The sequence below is a fragment of the Aspergillus pseudodeflectus genome, assembly GCF_044049435.1.
Source record: "Aspergillus pseudodeflectus strain CBS 756.74 chromosome Unknown BJX68scaffold_28, whole genome shotgun sequence".
NCBI lineage: Eukaryota > Fungi > Ascomycota > Eurotiomycetes > Eurotiales > Aspergillaceae > Aspergillus > Aspergillus pseudodeflectus.
The window spans coordinates 65,450-84,776 of NW_027263804.1; the positions used below are offsets into that span (position 1 = coordinate 65,450).

At 51.1% G+C, this 19,327-nt stretch overlaps 8 protein-coding genes across 8 annotated transcripts; 5 read left to right on the plus strand and 3 right to left on the minus strand.

The window, feature by feature from the left end:
- Positions 1-359: 359 nt before the first annotated feature.
- On the plus strand, positions 360-800 carry BJX68DRAFT_239382 (uncharacterized protein). The gene has a single exon (XM_071040523.1). The coding sequence runs from the start codon at positions 474-476 to the stop codon at positions 678-680; it is 207 nt and encodes a 68-aa protein (XP_070897774.1). The 5' UTR covers positions 360-473; the 3' UTR covers positions 681-800.
- Positions 801-963: 163 nt separating this feature from the next.
- BJX68DRAFT_267997 (uncharacterized protein) lies at positions 964-4,559 on the minus strand (the record flags this gene model as incomplete). The annotated part of the gene is made up of 12 exons (XM_071045957.1): positions 964-1,273; positions 1,322-1,485; positions 1,540-1,580; positions 1,631-1,670; positions 1,728-1,820; positions 1,868-2,192; positions 2,245-2,296; positions 2,350-2,476; positions 2,521-2,580; positions 2,637-3,441; positions 3,496-4,243; positions 4,295-4,559. 12 exons carry the CDS (start codon positions 4,557-4,559, stop codon positions 964-966), a joined length of 3,030 nt encoding a protein of 1,009 aa, XP_070897775.1.
- A 286-nt stretch (positions 4,560-4,845) lies between these two features.
- BJX68DRAFT_267998 (uncharacterized protein) lies at positions 4,846-6,629 on the plus strand (the record flags this gene model as incomplete). The annotated part of the gene is made up of 3 exons (XM_071045958.1): positions 4,846-5,223; positions 5,290-5,774; positions 5,825-6,629. 3 exons carry the CDS (start codon positions 4,846-4,848, stop codon positions 6,627-6,629), a joined length of 1,668 nt encoding a protein of 555 aa, XP_070897776.1.
- Positions 6,630-7,284: 655 nt separating this feature from the next.
- Positions 7,285-8,999, plus strand: BJX68DRAFT_267999 (uncharacterized protein; the record flags this gene model as incomplete). The annotated part of the gene is made up of 6 exons (XM_071045959.1): positions 7,285-7,367; positions 7,430-7,569; positions 7,661-7,948; positions 8,004-8,117; positions 8,498-8,519; positions 8,567-8,999. 6 exons carry the CDS (start codon positions 7,285-7,287, stop codon positions 8,997-8,999), a joined length of 1,080 nt encoding a protein of 359 aa, XP_070897777.1.
- Positions 9,000-9,742: 743 nt separating this feature from the next.
- Positions 9,743-10,591, plus strand: BJX68DRAFT_268000 (ankyrin repeat domain-containing protein; the record flags this gene model as incomplete). The annotated part of the gene is made up of 1 exon (XM_071045960.1): positions 9,743-10,591. The coding sequence occupies one exon, from the start codon at positions 9,743-9,745 to the stop codon at positions 10,589-10,591; it is 849 nt and encodes a 282-aa protein (XP_070897778.1).
- Positions 10,592-12,169: 1,578 nt separating this feature from the next.
- On the plus strand, positions 12,170-12,446 carry BJX68DRAFT_268001 (uncharacterized protein; the record flags this gene model as incomplete). Its single annotated transcript, XM_071045961.1, has 2 exons — positions 12,170-12,281; positions 12,349-12,446. The coding sequence occupies 2 exons, from the start codon at positions 12,170-12,172 to the stop codon at positions 12,444-12,446; spliced, it is 210 nt and encodes a 69-aa protein (XP_070897779.1).
- Positions 12,447-13,000: 554 nt separating this feature from the next.
- On the minus strand, positions 13,001-17,488 carry BJX68DRAFT_268002 (uncharacterized protein; the record flags this gene model as incomplete). The annotated part of the gene is made up of 3 exons (XM_071045962.1): positions 13,001-15,597; positions 15,631-15,861; positions 15,925-17,488. 3 exons carry the CDS (start codon positions 17,486-17,488, stop codon positions 13,001-13,003), a joined length of 4,392 nt encoding a protein of 1,463 aa, XP_070897780.1.
- A 577-nt stretch (positions 17,489-18,065) lies between these two features.
- On the minus strand, positions 18,066-18,348 carry BJX68DRAFT_239385 (uncharacterized protein). The gene has a single exon (XM_071040524.1). It carries the CDS (start codon positions 18,328-18,330, stop codon positions 18,091-18,093), a length of 240 nt encoding a protein of 79 aa, XP_070897781.1. The 5' UTR covers positions 18,331-18,348; the 3' UTR covers positions 18,066-18,090.
- Between the last annotated feature and the right edge of the window lie 979 nt (positions 18,349-19,327).

Consider the following 19,327-nt stretch of genomic DNA (forward strand, 5'->3'; position numbering starts at 1 on the left):
AATCCAAATCTGCCATCCTCTCCCTGTGCTGACACCTTCTGCTCCACCACGTATATTCAGCTCAATAAGTTACACCTCACATGGTACCTGTGGAGCATGGTCTCCTGCGAGTCATCTGAGTTTAAATACAACAGCAATAGCACCGCCTGGGCTTTGAAGGCGTCAAATAATCAATGAAATGTTGGCCCAAACTCGGGTCAATCGGCAATATTATCAAGTGAGTGTGCTTATGCGGCTCTTCCAGGGGTTCCAGTCAGCGGCCCGCGAAAATGCCTTGTGCTGGACCTCCCTGACGCGTCGCTGGTGGTCGGTGTTGGCTGGGCCCTGCCCCATCCCGAATAACTCCTCCTTGACAATTCAGAGAGCGGGTCCAAATAATCCGTGGGCGTCGAACGGCTTTGCTGTTCATGATCTAGAGGATAGTCATGGGCCCTCGTCACGTCGTCGTCGGTTTCGTACTCCGTGTACCTTGAATGACTATGATATTGATCCTGCGGATAATCTTGGCCATAGTCATGATACTGCGGATAGTCTTGCCTATAGTCATAGGGTTCCATCATATAGTCCTCCGTTTCGGCCTCCCCATAGGGGTCCATCCCACCTGGCGAAGAGGTATTGAATTCGCCATAACTGTTGACGTCGTAGCCTGGTGCTTCTCTTCTCTGCCCAGGTCGATGTGAGGGTTGCATTAGACCGCCTGGCGGTTGGCTCGTTCGTGCACTAGCACGTGATTGCACCGTCGCTGGGCCGGCTCTAATTGTGTCGAACTTGCGGGTCCAACGTAATGACTTGTATCGAACCTTTGCTGCGTGCCTGCTATATGGAGGTCTCTGCTTCTTCCATCTAGCTGCGATGTACGACTAAATACATAAAATAAAGGGGTAAATGACTAAACTAGATTAGAAATATCGGAATATCAAATGACCGAGCGGATGCTGAATAAAATGAGATCCTAGTGGTATCCTAAGGTCGATAAATTGCTAGCTCCGCTCTTGCATAGGCAATGAACTTGGGCATGGACGCTTCACCTATTATGCCAATGGGCAGTACCTTGACGGCGTGATCCACCGTGTAGATCTTGCCGAAATTTAACCTCGACTTTGGATGAAGCGTCTCGTCGAATCTTTCCGGATCTACCTCAATAGCATCTTTCGTCGGCTCCGGCTCATTTGGTCCTAGCCTAGGCGGAGTATCTCTCATGTGAACAATGGCATGCTTCCACACGTTGACACCCGGCTTAGCTAGCCCCCGCCCGCCATAAGTGGAGATTGAGCTTTATATTTGTCAGTGTGTGGTACCATGGGGATTGGAAATGACGTACAAGCACCACGAGTGTTGGTCGAAGGCCCTGATTACTACCATTCGGCGGATGGTACTGTAGATTGCCTGATTATATCTTCCTCTGAAGAGTGGGCCGGCGCTGACATGTGTTCCGGAAGCCCGCTCATCGCGTCCATCATTATCATGCCATAGTATTGAAAATACCTGGAGACCCGACTTAGTCAAATGTTGCAACACATTGGATGTCTGTGAATGTACCTTGCCTGGCGCGAAATAATCTGCTTGTTGGACAACGTAGCCTATACGATATTAGTTGGGTATAAAGACTACTATTAACCTGGGCACTCACGCGGGTCCAGCCCCCCCTGAGTAGCGATCCTGCTAGGATGCTAATTGTTCGGTCTCAGTTAGATGCTTTTGGAGGGCTTAAGAGCTCTTAGACTTACCCCAGGTGTTATCCTTATTCTAGAACCAAAAAGCTCGTCATAATCATGGCGGCCAAACCGGTCATCTATGTGGCTGTCTGGGTCTTCGTATTCCTGGTGAAGTCTTAGCAGGCGTTCTCAGCGCTGAGGACAAAACCTACCTGCTCGTATCTAGAGTCTGCGTCGTATCCGGAGTCCGGTTCGTATCCGGGGCCCGGTTCGTTCCTGGGGATCCGTTCGTATCTAGCGTGTGGTGAGGGTTGAAAGTCCTCTTCGTACGCGAGGCCCTGCCAAACTGCAGTGCCTTGTCTGTATTCAGGGTATGCGGATTGTCCAGAGTATCCTTGGTTTCTAGAGTATCCCAGAGAATCAAAGTATGCCGAAGATCTAGAGTGTGTCGAAACTCCGGGGACACTGTAATGCGGCTCCTGGTAATGAGCTGTCCTGTCGTACGCAGGAGGTGGGTTCCGAGGCGCTGCAGGCGACCTAAGCAAGAAGAGTTGGCTTAAGCAGATCAAGAGAATCTCGGTCAACAAACCTGAGTTCGGCTAATGGACCCGCGTGACGGGAGCGTCGATTGCTGTGAGAGCCTAGAGCAACCGTAAGCATGTTCACCCGCGTATAAAGGGCTTATCCATCTCACCGGAAGGACGGTTACGCCCGTTATAGTAGGAGTCCTGATTGCGTGAGCCGGACATGGTGGTTGCAGCATTGCCCGAGTTAGAAATTATGCCGACAGCCGTAGTGCAACCTTGGGTGCGGAGCCCCCCCTGTGATGTTAGCCGAGCTCTCGATCTCTGGGCGAAATACATACCAATTCCCCGGAACGATTAGAGGACTCATGCGTATGTGATTGCGAGTGACTATCACGTATCTAATAACGGCGGCCTCGTTAGACAAGGTGATCCATATCGTGCATCAGGTACTTACTCTCGCGGTATACCGCTCTTGCTCTTCCTTCTCGGATCGTCTAACCTCTACCAGTGCCTGTGTTGGCGGTACCTGCGTGTCGTCATGCCTATGCTGTTCTTGCATTTGTTGCCCTTCTACTTCCTTCTTCTCTGCCTCGTTTTGCTTTTGTGCATCCTCGGCCCTTACCTCAGACTGTTCTTCAACGGGCGCCGCGTCCATCGGTAAATCCGAATCTTGGGTCCTTTGCCGTTCTAGAGTGGTACCAGACGGTTCAACGAATATAGTGATGTCGTCGTCCAGACGATCATACCCAACGGTGATTTCTGACTTATTCTTGTTTCTGAATGTGAATTCGATATCTTCATCCAGGTCGAAACATGCCTTCAATCGCGGAATAAGATATGAGTCGGTCGGCTCATCCGGGCGCAGCTCGGCGGTCATTTCTCCAAAGCCTGCTAGTATGAGATGAACAGTCTTCATAGGCTGCTCCAATTGGTCAAATGATGATGTAAGGTCACAGAATGCCTCGATATCGACCTCAGCCCTGTTTTCATGACCCCCGGTCCCGGCATCGCCGATCCCACTTTCCGAATTGAAGCGTGGGAGAGAGAAACAAGCAACACGTCGCATATGTCGTGCTACATGCTCTGCGGTAACGTTGCCGTCCGAGCAGAATGGGCAGTCTCGAGCCGTTGTGGGATCGTGCCCGTGCCTGGAGGCCTCGTGGGATAGCCAATCGGCCACTGTGTCATATTGCTGATCGGGATCTTTGCAGTCCTGGAACGTGCAGACGTATGGCCTCAGGTCACGGATGATATGCGTCCTAGGAGCCTGTCAATGTTTGAAATTATCTTCAGTTTATCTTGGGTTCACTTACTCCCAGGCCCTTTGGTGTAATGTTTTTCGGTCACACATAATATAACAGTATGGACATTCGAACTCTTTGCTGTCGGGGCTGACGTCGGGAGTTGGGGGTAATACATTGATATCCGGGAGGGATTCGTCACCAGCGATAACATCGCTTTCATTTGAAACCGCAGATCCGTCGTCGCTCATCATATCTGGCTGGATATACGTTGCGGTTGTTGGGTCAGATAGTTGATCATGGTCAGAGATCCTTGTATCGGTCGGTTGCGCATGTCCATCAAGATGCGGGTCTAAAGTATCCTCGTCTCTCATTAGAAGGTGCTCATGTTCGTATTTGGCTTTGCGTTTCTCCCAGTACTTGAACTGTTGTCTGCGACGAGTATTTGCTGCAGCCAGACGAGCAACGAGAAAATGCTGGTCCAGGTCGATACCCTTCCACGTCGGTGACCAGTCCAGAAATAAATCCATCATGAACCGCATATCCCACTTTTTGAACTCGTCTATGAGATCAACCTCAGTGTCTGGGTCTATATGCGTGTACTTTGCGGCCCGTGACAGGCCAGTTCGCATGGTAGGGTTGCGGATCTTGAACGACAGTGCGTAAAGCCTATCTATCGTTATCGAGATGTTATAGAGATAGTCCGAGGTGATTTCCTCTGGTGAGTCTGATGACAGATCGCCATTACCCGGGTCATCACTATCATCAGACACATCTCCAACCTCCCTGGGAAGAGTGTCCTCCTCGAGGATCTCGGCAACTGTGCAGGTTAGCGAGGCCATAACGGAGGCCTTGAAGTGAGAGAGCTTACTTATGGCTAGAGTCTCATTGAGGTCTTTGAGCAGCCCCAGCGCGTATTGGAACAATGGCGGGGAGTCACGGAAGCGGTAATCGAGAGAACTGTGCCCCGTGTGGTACAGTCCCAGGCTGGATGCCCAGAGGTCGAATCTTTGCTTTTCATTCAGCGCCTTTGCCTGGAGCTCGGAATCAAGGTCTTTGAGTAACCTAAAGAACCTGCGTGGAATATCTCTACCAACAACGCTGAGCGACTCATTTGACTGAAGCGTGCCGTCCATCGTGACTTATGTGCAACACCCAGTTTCGCGAGCGACGGAATCCTGTTGCCGGCCGCGAGTGAGTCAAGAATGAATTGTAAAGATGATTTCAGAATCTGACTTCCGACGGTCAGGCAGAAAGGTGCTTACGAATTCGTATCGAGATTCGTCCAGTTGTGCAGGGATATGATGTGCCCGACGACGAGGCTCTGGATACCCCGCACTTCCCGCTCTACATTGACAACGGAACCTCAGCTTCATCTCTCGCCTTCCGCGCCCGATCATCCATTATTATGCCTCTGCGACAATGAGCGGACTGGAGATCGTTGGCGTTGTTCTCGGTGTGATCCCGGTCGTGGTTGCTTCGATCAAGAAATACCGCGAGAGACAGGGCCGGCTTTCATTCCGGTCCAAAGGTCCAGTCCTGCGGCGGCTAATTCAATGCCTGGAGACCCAACATTTCCTCCTCGTCGCCGATATAAGCGTGACTCTCAGCAAAGCCGATGTCCCGCACGAGCCGGCGAGCGCGCAGCTCAGTCCAGCTATCTTCAACGACTCGAAGGTCTCGGATGCAGTAGATGACTACCTAGGAGATCACCGTGCAATATATTACAAAGCCGTGAATAGGTGTCATGCGGCTCTGGCTCAATTGATAGAGAGTATTGACGGCCTCGAGCCCCTCCCAGTAGGTGCCACCGTGTTGCTGAGATCAGGTAGCCGCCTTGACTGACAGGACTTGCTCCCTCAACAGCGAAACATGACCGACCTCGTCAAGTCGTACCCAACAAGTGGAGGGCAATCCGAACTACCAGAAAAGATTAAATTCCCAATCAAACGAGAGGAGCTCGACCGCCTTATCCAGGGATTGGAGACCGCCATATCAACACTTCGATGCGTCAGCGACAGCATAACCGCCCTCAAAATCCAGGCCTTGGGGCACTCAACCTCGACACAGGTTTCGACGTTTGTTTCCGCCATGAATACAGTCCGAGATCATGCGACGCGGCTCTACACGGCGATTTCAGGGGCTTACCCGACTAATTGCCACTCGCAGCACGAAGCGCGACTATTCCTGCAGAGCCGGTCTGAATCCAACGAAAACCAGCGCTGTGGTGTAGCCAAGCCACGATTAACATTCACAGTCTCTTTCTCGCCTACGCTATCTCTGCCTGATCCAGTGCCTACGTATAAGGGCAATATAACGGTAGTGGAAGACAACAGTAGTAATAAAACGCTGTATGATGTCTGCAGCACACGCCTGGTTGATATACTGACGGCTACCTTAGGTCAATCAACGATATTAAGGACATACGTCTCGCCAGACTCTCCGGGAACGCGCCCCCAAGTGCTGCAATGGCCGACCTGTGCGCATCAATCCGACTAGCAAGAGAACGTGGTCATATCCTCGATCTGGCCCTTGCGGAGAATAAAGGACTCACGTACTGTCAAATTCAGGATTCCGGTACCAGCCCCTCGAGGCACATCCTACAATTGTCAGATGACCTCGTACCACTGGAATACCTTTTACAGGGAAAGCTTGGGAGACCCTGGCTGGCACTTCCCAAGATAGCGCTATCCCTAACAGTCGCCTCATCCTTGCTCCAACTGGTATCAACTCCCTGGCTCCGCATTCCACTCACGTCCAGGTCCGTACGGTTTTCCAGATCAGCCATAGAGAGCTCATCTCTCACCAAAAGCACCATCCCTGAACCATTCGTCGAAGAACGCTTTGCCATGACCAATGGTATCACAAATGGCTGCAAGACTTGCAGTGTGCGTGAGTACACGCTGGAGCTCGGCATTCTCCTCCTCGAAATACAGCACTGGAGGACACTTGACGCCTATCGCGCCGAGCGCTCGAGTAAAGGACACCCGGATCCAGGCTCCCGAGGCGATTTGGCTCACATGTGGGCTGAGGAAACCAAGTTCGATATGCTCGAGTTTCAGTCCGAGGCTATCAAACGCTGTCTTTTGTGTATGTTTGCTACTAAGTTTGCGACTCCGGACTGGGATGATGGTGTCCTGTGCAAGTCTATTGCGGAGCATGTGATTAGGCCGCTTCAGGAGCATTGTCCGCTCGGACTGCGATAGTTGGTATATGTTGTTGCTATTCTCTGTTATATACGATAGTCATGTAGATCACATTGAAGCTTTGGTTGGGCTTATACGTCAGGAAATCTGATATCTTCTCTTCCTTCGCAGTATCTACCATTATACATATTCCTCGATTTGGGTGTAGGTACAGTGTTGGGGTACGACACTAGTAGACCGCGGGGCAGAAATCTAATCACCAATGAAAAGGAGACCCTTTTTCTCGTGGACGTTTGGTGAAATACCTTCCCATGTGGGTTGTGAATAGTACCTAATAGGCCTCAGGTGAAGGACCATGGGACTTGGCAGGAGCAACAGGCGGAGCTGCCAAGCCAAGGCCAGATTGACCACAGTGCCTATACATATTAACCTCCCCGTCCATTCCTCCACTTTCATCTCCACATTTCATCTCGTTCATCTCTCCATTCATCTCTGACTTCGACATTTATTGCTGAGAATGGACCAAGGTTTTTCCCATTAGTTACGTTACAACGATGGCTGTGAGAGACCCGAGCGACAGACCAATCACGATGCGTCCACCAAGCGCCGCGACAGGCTGAGGCAATGCAGGGAAACGTCGTCAAGATGTCGGACGGGGTTTCCATCTCAGCACCTTCAACTGCCCTGCCCTCGACAATCCGTCGTCAATTTCGTGATGATTCTATCGCTTATTTGCGACCCAAACGCGTCCGGCGATGCTTATCGCAATGAGCGCGAGCCGCATTCGAGACCAACCAGGTATTTACAGTCCGACCGACTGGGCGAAGGACAGCTGCTGACTGACTGGAATCTGCTTCTAGTGACGATCTCTGGACACAAGCCGCGACTTCCCTGAGCAAAAAGGACCAGGCAAACCTCGATTTCCAACGCTCCGATAAGCTCGAAATCCTGTCCGATCTCCTCAGCCTAACTGAGAAGGAAATCCAGCGATGCGAGAAGCGTCGGATATCATTCTGGAGGAAGAGCAGGGAAAGGTCTTCTTCGGGACCTTTTTGCCAAGATCGTCAGGTGGATTGAACACTTTAAACAAGTTGGCGATGTCGCTGTGCAGTATGATCCCGTCCATGCATCGTTGCCATGGGCCGGCATTAGGTTCCTGTTGGAGGTGACGGTCAGCGACTTTAATGCCGCCGAGTTGATCCTGGAGCACGCGACCTCCCTCGCCGAAATGATACCTCGATATACGATATTCGAGCAGATATTCCTGCAATCAACATCAGGCGCTGCGCCGGAGCTTGAAAGGGGCTTGACGGTGCTATACGCCAAAATGTTACTTTATCTTGCAAAGGCAAAAGCCCAGTTTCAACACGGCACGCTGAGTAGATTATCTCCCTTGTATTTGGCTCTTCCGCGACCTTGGCCTGACCCCGACAGAACGTTCAGTCAAGAATGTTCTTCTGATCACCCCGGATTTCGAGAATCACTTCCAGGGTATTCTCGGTGCCCAAATCACGGTCGATAGATGCGCGGCAATTGTTGGTCGCGAGAGTAAGTTTTGGCAACTACTGGTGGGACCTATTGGGCCCTAACGTCGCAGAACAACTTGAATAACACCTTGAGTTGAAGACAATCGTAAACGACATGGACACCCCACTTAGGCGGATTGACCGGACAATCGAACAAATTCGGGACACTCTCGAGGGTAAGTTATCACCGCTACTAACTGTCTTGACTCTGGCGCTGTTTGTAGAGCATCTAAACAAACGAGAATCCTGCAGTGGCTCTCTGCTGAGCCATACCAAAAGCACCACAAGCAGGCTCGCTTGGACTTTCTGTCCGGCACCGGAGCCTGGTTGCTTGCTGATCCTGTGTACAGAAGTGAAAGGATGACAGCGCTTCATCTATCTTGTGGCTACATGGTATTCCAGAATATGGAAACAGTAAATTGGTGTACGTGATGCTTTGATACTATTGACGAGAAACGCTAACCATCTCAGGTCGGCTGTTATCGAAGACACCCTGCAGAGTTCCCAGACCGGCCAATCGCCTCTTCCTGTCTATTTCTACTGCTCGCGAAATCCTGCGGAGCCGAGTCGATCCATCCCTAGCGAGGTTATCGCTAGCATAGCTCGTCAACTGGCACGCACTAGTCCAACAGGCCCGTTGCTGCAACCGGCGATTGCAAGGTACGAGGAGCAAGAGGTTCAGGGCTTTGCAGCAGAGCGTCTGACCTTGGGTGAGAGCCAATCGTTGATAATTGACCTGCTCGCACTGCACCCAGTTGCTAGTATCATCATTGACGCACTCGACGAATGCGACCCTGACACCAGAGCAGAGATCTTAGACATGTTCACCAATATTTTCCATAATTCGTCGACTCTAGTGAAACTGTTTATCTCCAGCCGTGACGATCAGGATATCCTCTACTAGTTAAAGGACTATCCGAATCTGGAGCTTTCTAGGTACCCTGTTTCGATAACCGAAGCATCGTTATTTCTACATGCAAGAATGAAATACACGGAACCGACATCCTCGAGCTCCTAATAAACAAGTCTAGAGACTCGCTATCCCCTACAGGGGCCATGGTCATTGCCGCGTGTGGGAGTATGAGCCGTGGTCTTGACCTCGTTTTGATGTTAATGACACAATTCAAAGAGCCGGTACCTGTGACCGAGGACATCATTATTGCCACCTGTCATGCTCAAGTTCAACATTATGAAATTCTATAGTACCTATTTGATCATCATGTGCAAGGCCAGTTCCAGTTGACTGAACCGTGCTTGATAGCAGCCGGTGGGAATCGTCACATGAGTACTGCAACAAACTACCTGCTAAACAGCACCTTAGTCAATTTCGTTGTCACACCTGCAGTGATCAAGGCTGCCTGTACCAACGATGTGAATGGACTCGATTACGTTGACTACCTCTTCAAAAAGCCCGACAGTAAGATCCCTATTGATGAGGATATACTTTGTGCAGCAGCTGCAAATAAAGCACAAGGATTCGACCTTCTCTCGCTTCTTTTACAATATCAACCAGTCCTTCCACATCACTGAGGATCTTCTCAACACGGCCGCAAGAAACGAGGAAGGTGGGACGAAGATCTTGGATCTTCTCTCTAAACGATGTACGTATTGGTCTACCATCACCGATAAAAACTACTGCAAACTGCCATGCTCTTCAGACCGCACGACATCCCGGCCTTGGCGTTGAGTGACGGTGATCCACATGGCCGAATTAACGAGGAAACCCTGCTTTTCGCTGCCCGGTATTCTCACCCCAACATGCTCTCCAAGCTCCTGAAACGGTCAAACCAGCAAATAACCGGGGCTGTCCTCGAGGCCGCCGCCCGAAACGTGAACGGAATAGCGACGCTCACCTGGCTCCTGGGCCGGCTCTTTGATCCAGCGGTGATTACGCCGGGCCTCGTTGTTGGGGCTACACAGAACGCGCGACACGGCGGAGATTTCATTAGTTATCTTCAGTCAGGGTACCCATGCCAGACGCGCGCCGCGGTCAATGAAAAGGTGGTGCTCGCTGCCGCGTTTTCGAGGCAGATTAGTTTTCTGGATATGCTTGAGCAGCGGTACTCGGTAACTGTAACGGAGGAACACCGCTCCATTGCACGATTACGCCATGCTTCTCTTGCCAACGACCTGAGGACCGTCCAAGATCTGCTAGCGACAAGTGTCCATCCCGATTATCCCGATGGTGCAGGTCGAACTCCCCTGCGACTTGCAAATAAAAGGGGATTCCTGAAGATTGTCCGGGCACTGATCGGAACGGGGCGGGTGGACGTGAATGCACAAGATGATCTAGGACAGACACCGCTGTTAGTGGCTGTCTTGCATGAGCACCACGACCTTATTTACCCTTTGATGGAGGCAGGCGCAGATCATAATCTCAAAGACTCTTGCCGTGATACGCCTTACTTGGTCGCGGAAAAGGCTGGCGACTACATCTCCCTGCGACGATTCCGGGAGGCGGCAAAGTTGCGAGCCGTTCGGGAGACTGAGAAATGATCAGGTAACCTTTCGCCCGCTGCGCTTGCCAGGCTGGTCGGTGATGTCGCATAAATCGAGCCCTCCACCAGTGTCGTCATGGTTCCTATTGATTGTCGAAGCACCCTGCGTCATATTACTCCGGTAGTATGACAACAATATTACCTGCATGCCTTCGAAATCTTCCAGGGACCTACAGAGAGTGTTTGGTTGATATGCCGTATCGGTATGAAAGCCGTGGGAGAAAGGAGACATTGTGGAAATCGATGATGTGTGTGTAGTCTCGTAGGAGCTAGCAGAGACGAAGTTATCTAGGAAGCAGGCAGCTGATTGGTAGCCTTGGGTAGCCGACGTGTCTCTATATTCGCTTATGTAGAGGCCGCCTTATTGAGATGAAGTAGTCCTACTATGACCTCCTGCTATGATAAGTTACATCTGCAGAATCTACTCCCTCTTTTGCCCTAGCTATTCCTCTGACCTTTATGCCATTAACGCAGTCACTTGGTGCGATATTCGATGATTAGACTTTCTTCGTTCTCCGACTCATTCCTATAAGCGTCTGCCATTTTTGCCCCATCCTGGTAACTCATGACCTTCACAGTACCAGACTCGGTTCAGTCTTGTAGGTTACGTACCGTCACCTACCAGTGGCCGTCACCATTTGAGTTAGCGGGCCCTACCATTAAGACGCTCATTGCTTACTCCGTCTGTTCAGCAGGAGCCAGTGCAGTGATCGACAGCCGCTCTGGGCCTAGAGTCTCGCCGAAGGAGCGCGGACAGAGATACGAGGTCGAGATGGAGCATTGAACCGCCCACGCATATTTGCTGTCGACGGGGTCTGATTCCTGGTGTCGTCAGAGGCACGGAGCGAGAAGAAACAGAAAAGGCACGAGACTACTACGTAGTGCCACGAGGCGGAAAGCTAATGCAAACTAGATCTATGGTCCCAGGTCGCCCTGAGACCCACGCTTGAGGGTAAGAATGCAGCAGGAACATTCTGTACAAAGAGCTCCCCGCGGGCTCCAGATGGGCCATCAGAGACCTATCTCGCGTCAGCCACTAGCATGATCGCTGGCTCTAGGTTTCGAGCTAACCCACCTTCAAAGAATGCCAAGTCGTTTGATAGTTATTGGCCGTACGCCACTGCGACTCCCCCGCAATGAGTCGGCGTCGCGCAGGCTTCTGGTTCCAGATTTTCTTCGGGAAGGCAAGGAGAGATCCCCATGTATCCAACATCGAATCGGATCGTGATATTCATGGTGAGAATGTATCGGAAGTATTCTCTCCTTTCACAGTGCCTTCGACACACCAATCGTCATGCCGGAGATGGCAAGCACTGAAAATGTCGCTTCATACATTCCCGTACGAGAACAAGTTCCAGGAGAAGTCGCCCGTCGAACTTCGTACTCGAGAATATGTTGCAGGGTGAGTATGAAGCGTCCTCGGCATTGTGTACGGAACAGAATTCAGATTCCACTCTCCACCCGAACTCAAAGTAATAACGTCCACCTGGGAAGTCTAGTCAACTACCAGTTAGACGTTCAATCGACTTAAAAGTTACCGTTGTCATCTATTTTCAACTCCCCTCATACATTCAAAATGTCTCACGTCCAATACTACGTATACAAGGACATTGGCGACGAGAAACACGTCAAGTTCCGCTTCAGCCAGGCCGTGCGCCTTGGAGACCGCATCGAATGCGCCGGGCAAGGTATGAATAACAGCATAGACTCACCGGATAGTCACAGCACCAGACCCTGCTAATTATTGATTCAAAGGCGGCTGGGAACCCAAGACAGGCGAATTCGAAAAGGAAACCAATGCCCAGATCGACCTGGCCATTGCCAACGTCCAGCGCAATCTCAAGGGTGCTTGAGGGAAGGGCTCGTCCTAGGTCTTCGGAGTGAACTCGTACCATGTGCTTATTAACAGCGAGGCGCTTGATGTGATGGTGCGGAACTTCGAGAAGTACATGCCGAATCACCAGCCTATTTGGACTTGCGTGGGAGTTACTCGGCTGGGTGAGGATAATATGCGTGTGGAGACTGAGGTCGTGGCTCATAATTCAGAGGGGGGTAAGGCTGCTGGGTTGATATAATCTGGAAGCATGATTAGAGCTTGTGTCCCTGGGGAGTAAACGACGAAAATCTGAACCGTTTAAGTGAAAGAGTCGAGGCCACTTACATGAGACATATATCTATGTAATGCTGCGGGGGTCTGGACGGGTCAAACGCTCAGTATATACCGAAGCCGCGAGAACCCTTAACAAGGTATCGGAAATTTGTAGATTGTGGCGTTCCGATCCCCGTCCCGCATAGCAGAGAGCTCAACAGCAACCGTCCAGTAAGGTAACCCCCTGATCACGGCATAAATATAACAAAAAGAGGGAAGAGGAAAAGAAAGAAAAAGAAAAGCCTCATTCTAAACAAATCACATCCAGTCCCTCTCAACAGCCTTCATATACTCCTCGATCGAAAGGGTCTTCCCTCCCCGACTCAGCGGATATGTCCCGGGAACGCCAGGCGGGGCCGGAATCTTCAACCATTCATGGCTGGCATCACAAGCATAGCTAATTTCCGGATCCCCCAGTTTGACACTGTCGATGCATTCCTCACAGATATCTGCTCTGCACCGGCGGCAGACGTTGCAGTTGACAAAGTTCCCCCACGAGCGGAGGCAGATATGACAGTACCAGACGCGATCTTCGACAACTAGTGGCCAGGGGGATGCCATGCGTTCCTCAGGTGTGGCCGATGTGCCATCGCGTAAGTCCAGGGGGCTATGAACGTGTTGCAGGAGAGTGATGGCGTCTTCGTCATCGCCGATCATGGCGAAGAGATGGCCGAGGATGCGCTGTAGGTGCATAACAGGTTTGCTACTCTCTCCATCCCGCCAAGATACTGCCTGGAGAACGTATGGCTTGAAGTAATTCCTGGCCTCATGTTCTCGTCCCTTTAACCTATGCCATATGCCCATGTAAACGCCCGGCTGGCCATCGAAGAGAACATGATTGCACGAAGGAGATTGAATCTCGGCGTCGCAGAGTTTCTCCAGCTCCCATACGAGAAGAGATTGGGCGTTCCCAGTTTCTCGCAGACAGTTGGTTAGGAGCCGGTATCCGTAGGCAGCAACAGCACGATTCCTCGTTCTGCAGAATGTTTCGTACCAGGGTGAGTCGGGAACTTTGCGTTGGGCTATGATACTCTTCCAAATCAGAATGGCTTTAGATTCGTCGCCCAAGAATCTGTCATATAGGTGAGCGAGCGTCTCGTTCAAACATATAGCGGTGTCCGGGTAGTGACTGTTTCCTTCGATCAAGGTCTGGTACTTGCACTCCAGCCATGGCAGGTCATCACAGCGCTTTGCGGAGACGGCAAATACCAACAGCAACTGAGTGTTATCCCAATTATGCCACCCGATATAATTGCACTCGAGAACCTTAAACAGAACGGTCTCAATATAGGACCACGGATGCAAGTCAATCATCTTCAGCACTTGCATTATACTCTCATGTCGGGCGGACTCCGATGCAACGAGAACACGAATAACAAGGTACACGGCGGTGCAGACGTAACGAGAATCCCAAAGCCTGATCGATTCCATAAGCAATTTTGTAGCACTTGAGTGGTCCCCTAGCTGGATATAAAGTACTCCCATTCTCACGCGGAGCTTAGCCAAGTCGCGGGATTTCTCTTTTACGGGATCAAATTTGTGTTTGGTGCGAGGGGTCGTAAGTGGCGGTGCGTAATTCGCCTCGCACTCTCTAAATAACCGAAGGGAATCGTTTAAGCAATCGCGTTTCCAGTACACTTCAGCAAGATCCAGTTTGGTTCGCCATAGGGGCTCTAGTGCAAGCGCAGCAGTCAGGTGTTCAATAGCTGCATCGTAATGCTCCAGAGAGCTGAGACACGCCCCGACCTGGTGATGCCAGATCGCGTTTTCTTCGTATTGTGCCCATCTGGCCACTTCTAGGACGGTTTCAGCAGACGGACGTTCTGTCAATTCAGGGGGGTCCTCTCCAAGGAGAACAATAACCGCGAGAACAATCTCCATGCAGAAAACCGCCGGATCCCAAGAATCGATAAGCCATCTTTCAGCCACTTCAAGGCCTAGCGGCACGAACACCTGAGCAGGTTCCTCAAGGCAGAGGCGGATCCACTGCCGGGTCTCAGTGTCGTCGATGGTATTGACACATTCCTCATCGGCGAAAAGTGACATGATCAACGTCATCGTCTCACCGTTGATAAGCTCGATAACTGGTTCCGGAGCAGCGTAGGTATAAAGAAGTTCCAGATTTGCACCCCTGAGGATCGTGCAAAGCAGAAGAATGATCTCTTGTCTTTGCTGACGATTGATTTTGTCCAAATATTGGCAAAGATGCCTCAGCTGGCTAACCCAGTAGCGCAGCGCGTAGTCCCGCACAGATGACCCCAACGGTCCCTTGGCTATTGCCAATAAACACATCTTCAAGGTGCTCAAGCTCGCCTGGACGATGTCAACGCCAACAGGCGTTGAGTCATCTCCGGCAGATACCTTTCCATAGTCAGGATTGCGTAGAAAGTCCCGAATTGAGGCATGGCAGAAGACGACCCTGGTGGTATGTGGCTCGGAATTGAACTCTGGCTCCGGATCCGGCTCGCTAGAAGAGTCACTGTTTCCAGCAGACTCGTCATTTCGAGGTTGATTAACGCCCCGGTTGGCCCCTCCGACTAAGTCGGCTGTTGTAAAACCGTCCTCCCGATTCAGTACAAAGAGGGAGGCATATTGCGTACGCAGAGCGTCCTCCAGGGCCAACCTATCATCGTGAGTTTCCAGCTCAACATTCAGTATCTCATCTAGCTCGCGCAAGCTCAAAGGTCTATCCGCACACGCCACCCACGCCAGGATGATGTTAAGGTCAATTGCCTCCTCATCATTAAGCCTGCCGCTAAATGTCTCCAAAACGTGTCTTAGCATCGCATCGAGGCCCTTCGGGGCTTTGTGAAGGCTTTCCAGCATACTACCAGCTCTGGTCTTCCCATTGAGCTCTGTCAGCATTAGATCAACCCAAAGAAACATACCCTCGGCCTTAGTAATTAAGGCTTCCTCAATCGTCAGGCGCTGTGTCTTCGGAATCCGACTCATTTGCCGAGACTTGCGGATGCTCCTTTTAACGTAGGTTGTGATATCCCCAGTATTTTTGTCGGCATTGACGTGGATGGTAGGAACAGGCTGTTCGAAAGCTTCCACCAGATCATCGTATATATCTGGTCTTCCGAGGAGCACGAGCTTGAGGCGACACTTGGCGGGGTCTAATTGATGCCTGAGATTAGTTTGTTTTCCGCACCGATGTAGCCTAGGTCTCAATTACTCACTGTGTACGACATCCGAGACCAGCCTCAGAAACTCCCGGCAGTCATCTTCGAAAGCTTCATCCACGCCGTCGATGACAAGAACCACGCTGCTCTCACCTTTCGGGAGGGAGTTGTAGTAGTTATCCATGAACAGAACTCTCCATGCAGCGTGGATTGATTTGATATCGTCAGCCGAATGGCAGTGAGCATGGATGTAATCTCGATAGGAAGGGTCATTCTGGTAAATCTGAAAAGCGACATCCCTCAATGCACGGTGGAACTTGCGTGTCTCGGGATCATTGTGTCTGAAAAAGAAGTATCCAACTGAAGTGCGGTTCTGACGAGTGGCGTCGCATTGAGGAAAACGCTCGAGAAAGTGAGCGATGATGTTCTGTGCGATGAAGCTCTTGCCGCATCCTGGAGTACCGGACACCCACAGCACCGGGCTGTCGTTGCATTCAGCCCACGCCCGGAACAGCGGCTCATTTCTAACCCAGTCTGCAGTGCCTGGAACGCGCCGCTTTCCAATATTTTGAAATGTGTCGAGGGGATGAACAGAGGGTTGCAGAATGTCTTTAATGCGCTCGAGGTTGCTGGGGGAAGGCGACACCCACCCCTGGCAAGCTGGCTCTTTCCTATCTTGGGAGGGGACCACATTAAGGAGCGCCTTCGTGTACGCCGCCGCAGTGAGCGCTGCGTATCCTTGCCACTTTTTGTGTTTATGGGAGTCGCAGTAGTCGCAGATTCCTCGGATGACAAGACAAGATAACTGATCCACGAGGCCCGCAGCTTCCATTTCGAAACATAGAATGTCCATCTCTCGTGCAAGGGCGTCTCGTCTTACCGGGTCTTTCATGACCTGATTACCAGATGCAATGAGACCGTAGTGGATGACTGGATTCTTAGAGCCTCGAGGCTCACGAAAAACCAACTGCGTGTGATCGCATGCTGAACAGTCGGCATCGTCGCTGCGGTGATGGTGATAGCTAGACTTGAACAACCAGTCGTCATCGGGTCGCGAAAACTGATCTCGGACCTTCGGCTCTTTTGATGCAAGTACATCAGATATCGTTTGCTCAATCCGACTTGAAATGTCCCCAATCAAATCCTCACTACGCATTTGCGATATCGCCGTCAACAAGTACCGTGGAGGTTTATTGAGCGATCCAGTTTGCTGAAAGGTCCCATAATGCAGTGTTTTCCCATAATCATACTGAACGACACCCCCAAGAGTGGAGCCCGAAGTCGGCATACTAACAACAACATCTCCCAGGCGAATATCAGTCTTCCCAGGACCGGGTACACCACCCCCGACGCCGACCATGAGGCCGGAGCGGAGTTGAGGGAACGTCGAGAGCATCTGGTCGAGGACGATCGCAGCGGATGTGATTCCATAAACGCCGGAGGGCAGACAGGCAATAACGATGTTGTGGCCGCTGATGCTCCCGAGTGTGTAGACGTTGTGATCGGTTTGCGGCTGTGATAGTCGAGGGTGGAATGTCTCCAACATTAGCTTTGCGGCTGCCATCTCAATGGGTAACGCGCATATCCATGCGACTGTGTAGTCTCTATGCGTCAAGGCCATTTTGAACTTCAAGACGGGTCACCCTACCCTGAAATTGGGTAGGGGTCACTGTATCTGCTCCAGCTGAGCTGATGTTGGATGAAAGAGGGGCAATCGTCATGTGGCCGGTATTGAAGCCAGCCTTTGGCGTGCATTTGTTATAGCATGGATTGCTGCCATATATGGCCGTACCTGGTATTTGACTGGTCAGCTGGTCGCAGGCCATGCAACTTTCTTTTTCCCACCAAAAGCGACAGCGCTCACAGGGGTCCTTTAATTATTGTTGGCCGGAGCCCCTGGCTCCGGACCTTGCACAACCATTCTTCTCAGCATTCCACTGAACATTCCCCTCGAGTCTCACGAGATACAGCGATTGGAGCAATAATATTAGATAGCGCCTCTTTCCTTATTTGATTTAGTTGCTTCCTGTACTTAAATAGTGTTGTTTTCAGATCCTCCCCATAGATCGACGGCCCGGCTCACAATTATTGATCGTAGTTCGCCAGGGTTGGCAACAAGGTTTAGATGTGTTTGGCGTGTTTGACTAATAAAGGGGACCGCCGGTCGGAGAGGCCCAGCCATCCTTGTTTCCCACCAAGTCAAACGAGCGATGCGAGACATCCTCAAGCCAGCGTCAACTTACTTAGCTTTAAAGGAAGCCAAGGGCTGGGCTCGGATGTGTTATCGATGCATCTAGCACGCTGAAACCCCGTCGCTTGCTTCGTGGTGAAATCACCTACGCCGCAGCCAAGGACAAGGATGCCAACATACTCCATGAGCTGGGCTACAGAGATCAGAAAATACAATTCTTTACCCATCTGTACCGAGATAGAAAGCTGATCCAGTCCATCACCGCCCACCATCTCGGTCTCGCTTCTACAGACAGATGCCACGCTGCGGACGTGGAGGAATGGATCCATGGGAGCTTCAATGTTTGCATCCGAGTTGACGTTGCTGGACTACAAGGAGATCCCGCTAGGCAAATAAGTATTCGGTTTCCTTTACCGTATCGAATCGACGATGATTGCTGTCCAGGGAACGCGGATGAGAAGGTCCGCTGTGAAGCTGGCACATACGCATGGCTGCAAGAGAACTGCCCAACTGCTCCCATTCCCCAGCTTTATGGCTTTGGACTATCCCAATGGTCAAGCTGTACGTCCTCTATGCATGCATTGTCGAGTATGGATTGTTACTCACGGCCTTAGTTCACTCTTTTCGACCGCCTGCCCATGTTCACCCGTACCCGTTCAGCGTCTGCGTCGTTGGCTCTTGTCTGTGCTAGGCTACCCAACCCCGTCTCGATACGTTCAGCATCCTTTCAAAGGTCAGCATGCGTTAGGCACGCCATATCTTTCGATTGAATATATCAACCCATCGCGAAGCAAGCCGCTTTCTGAAACTTGGGAGGCAGGGCGCCATGATGCCAAATTGCGCAGCAACCTATTTTATGGTCTCTCGCGCATGATATTAACTCTTGCTCGCACTCCATTGCCAAAGATTGGCTCCTTTTAATAAAAATATTACCCGCCTTGACGCGCGTTCTGGAATTGGCATAACAATCGCGTGTGGCCGCTCTCTTCTCAGTCACTATAATCAGACGTGTGGCGGGTGGCGAGAGCGCAATGAAAGGGACCAAGTGGAACCTTTTATCTGTCCAGACCAATTTAGATAGTAACTGTCTACCAGGGACTGTATTGAAGCGGTGACGCCGGCCAAGAGGAGCCCATTTCGGGAACAGCACTGCATTTTTAGTCTCGGGGAGAGGTTGCATCAGCAAGACAATTGCAATTGTGGTGTTCCGAGCGAGTACTAGCCAAATCACTACTAGAGAGGTGTGGAAGCTTATTCATGAGCTTAAAG

Coding starts and splice junctions, on each gene's coding strand:
- BJX68DRAFT_239385 (XM_071040524.1), bottom strand. CDS start 18,330: ATGGTGGGCGGTGATGGACTGGATCAGCTTTCTATCTCGGTACAGATG.
- BJX68DRAFT_239382 (XM_071040523.1), top strand. CDS start 474: ATGACTATGATATTGATCCTGCGGATAATCTTGGCCATAGTCATGATA.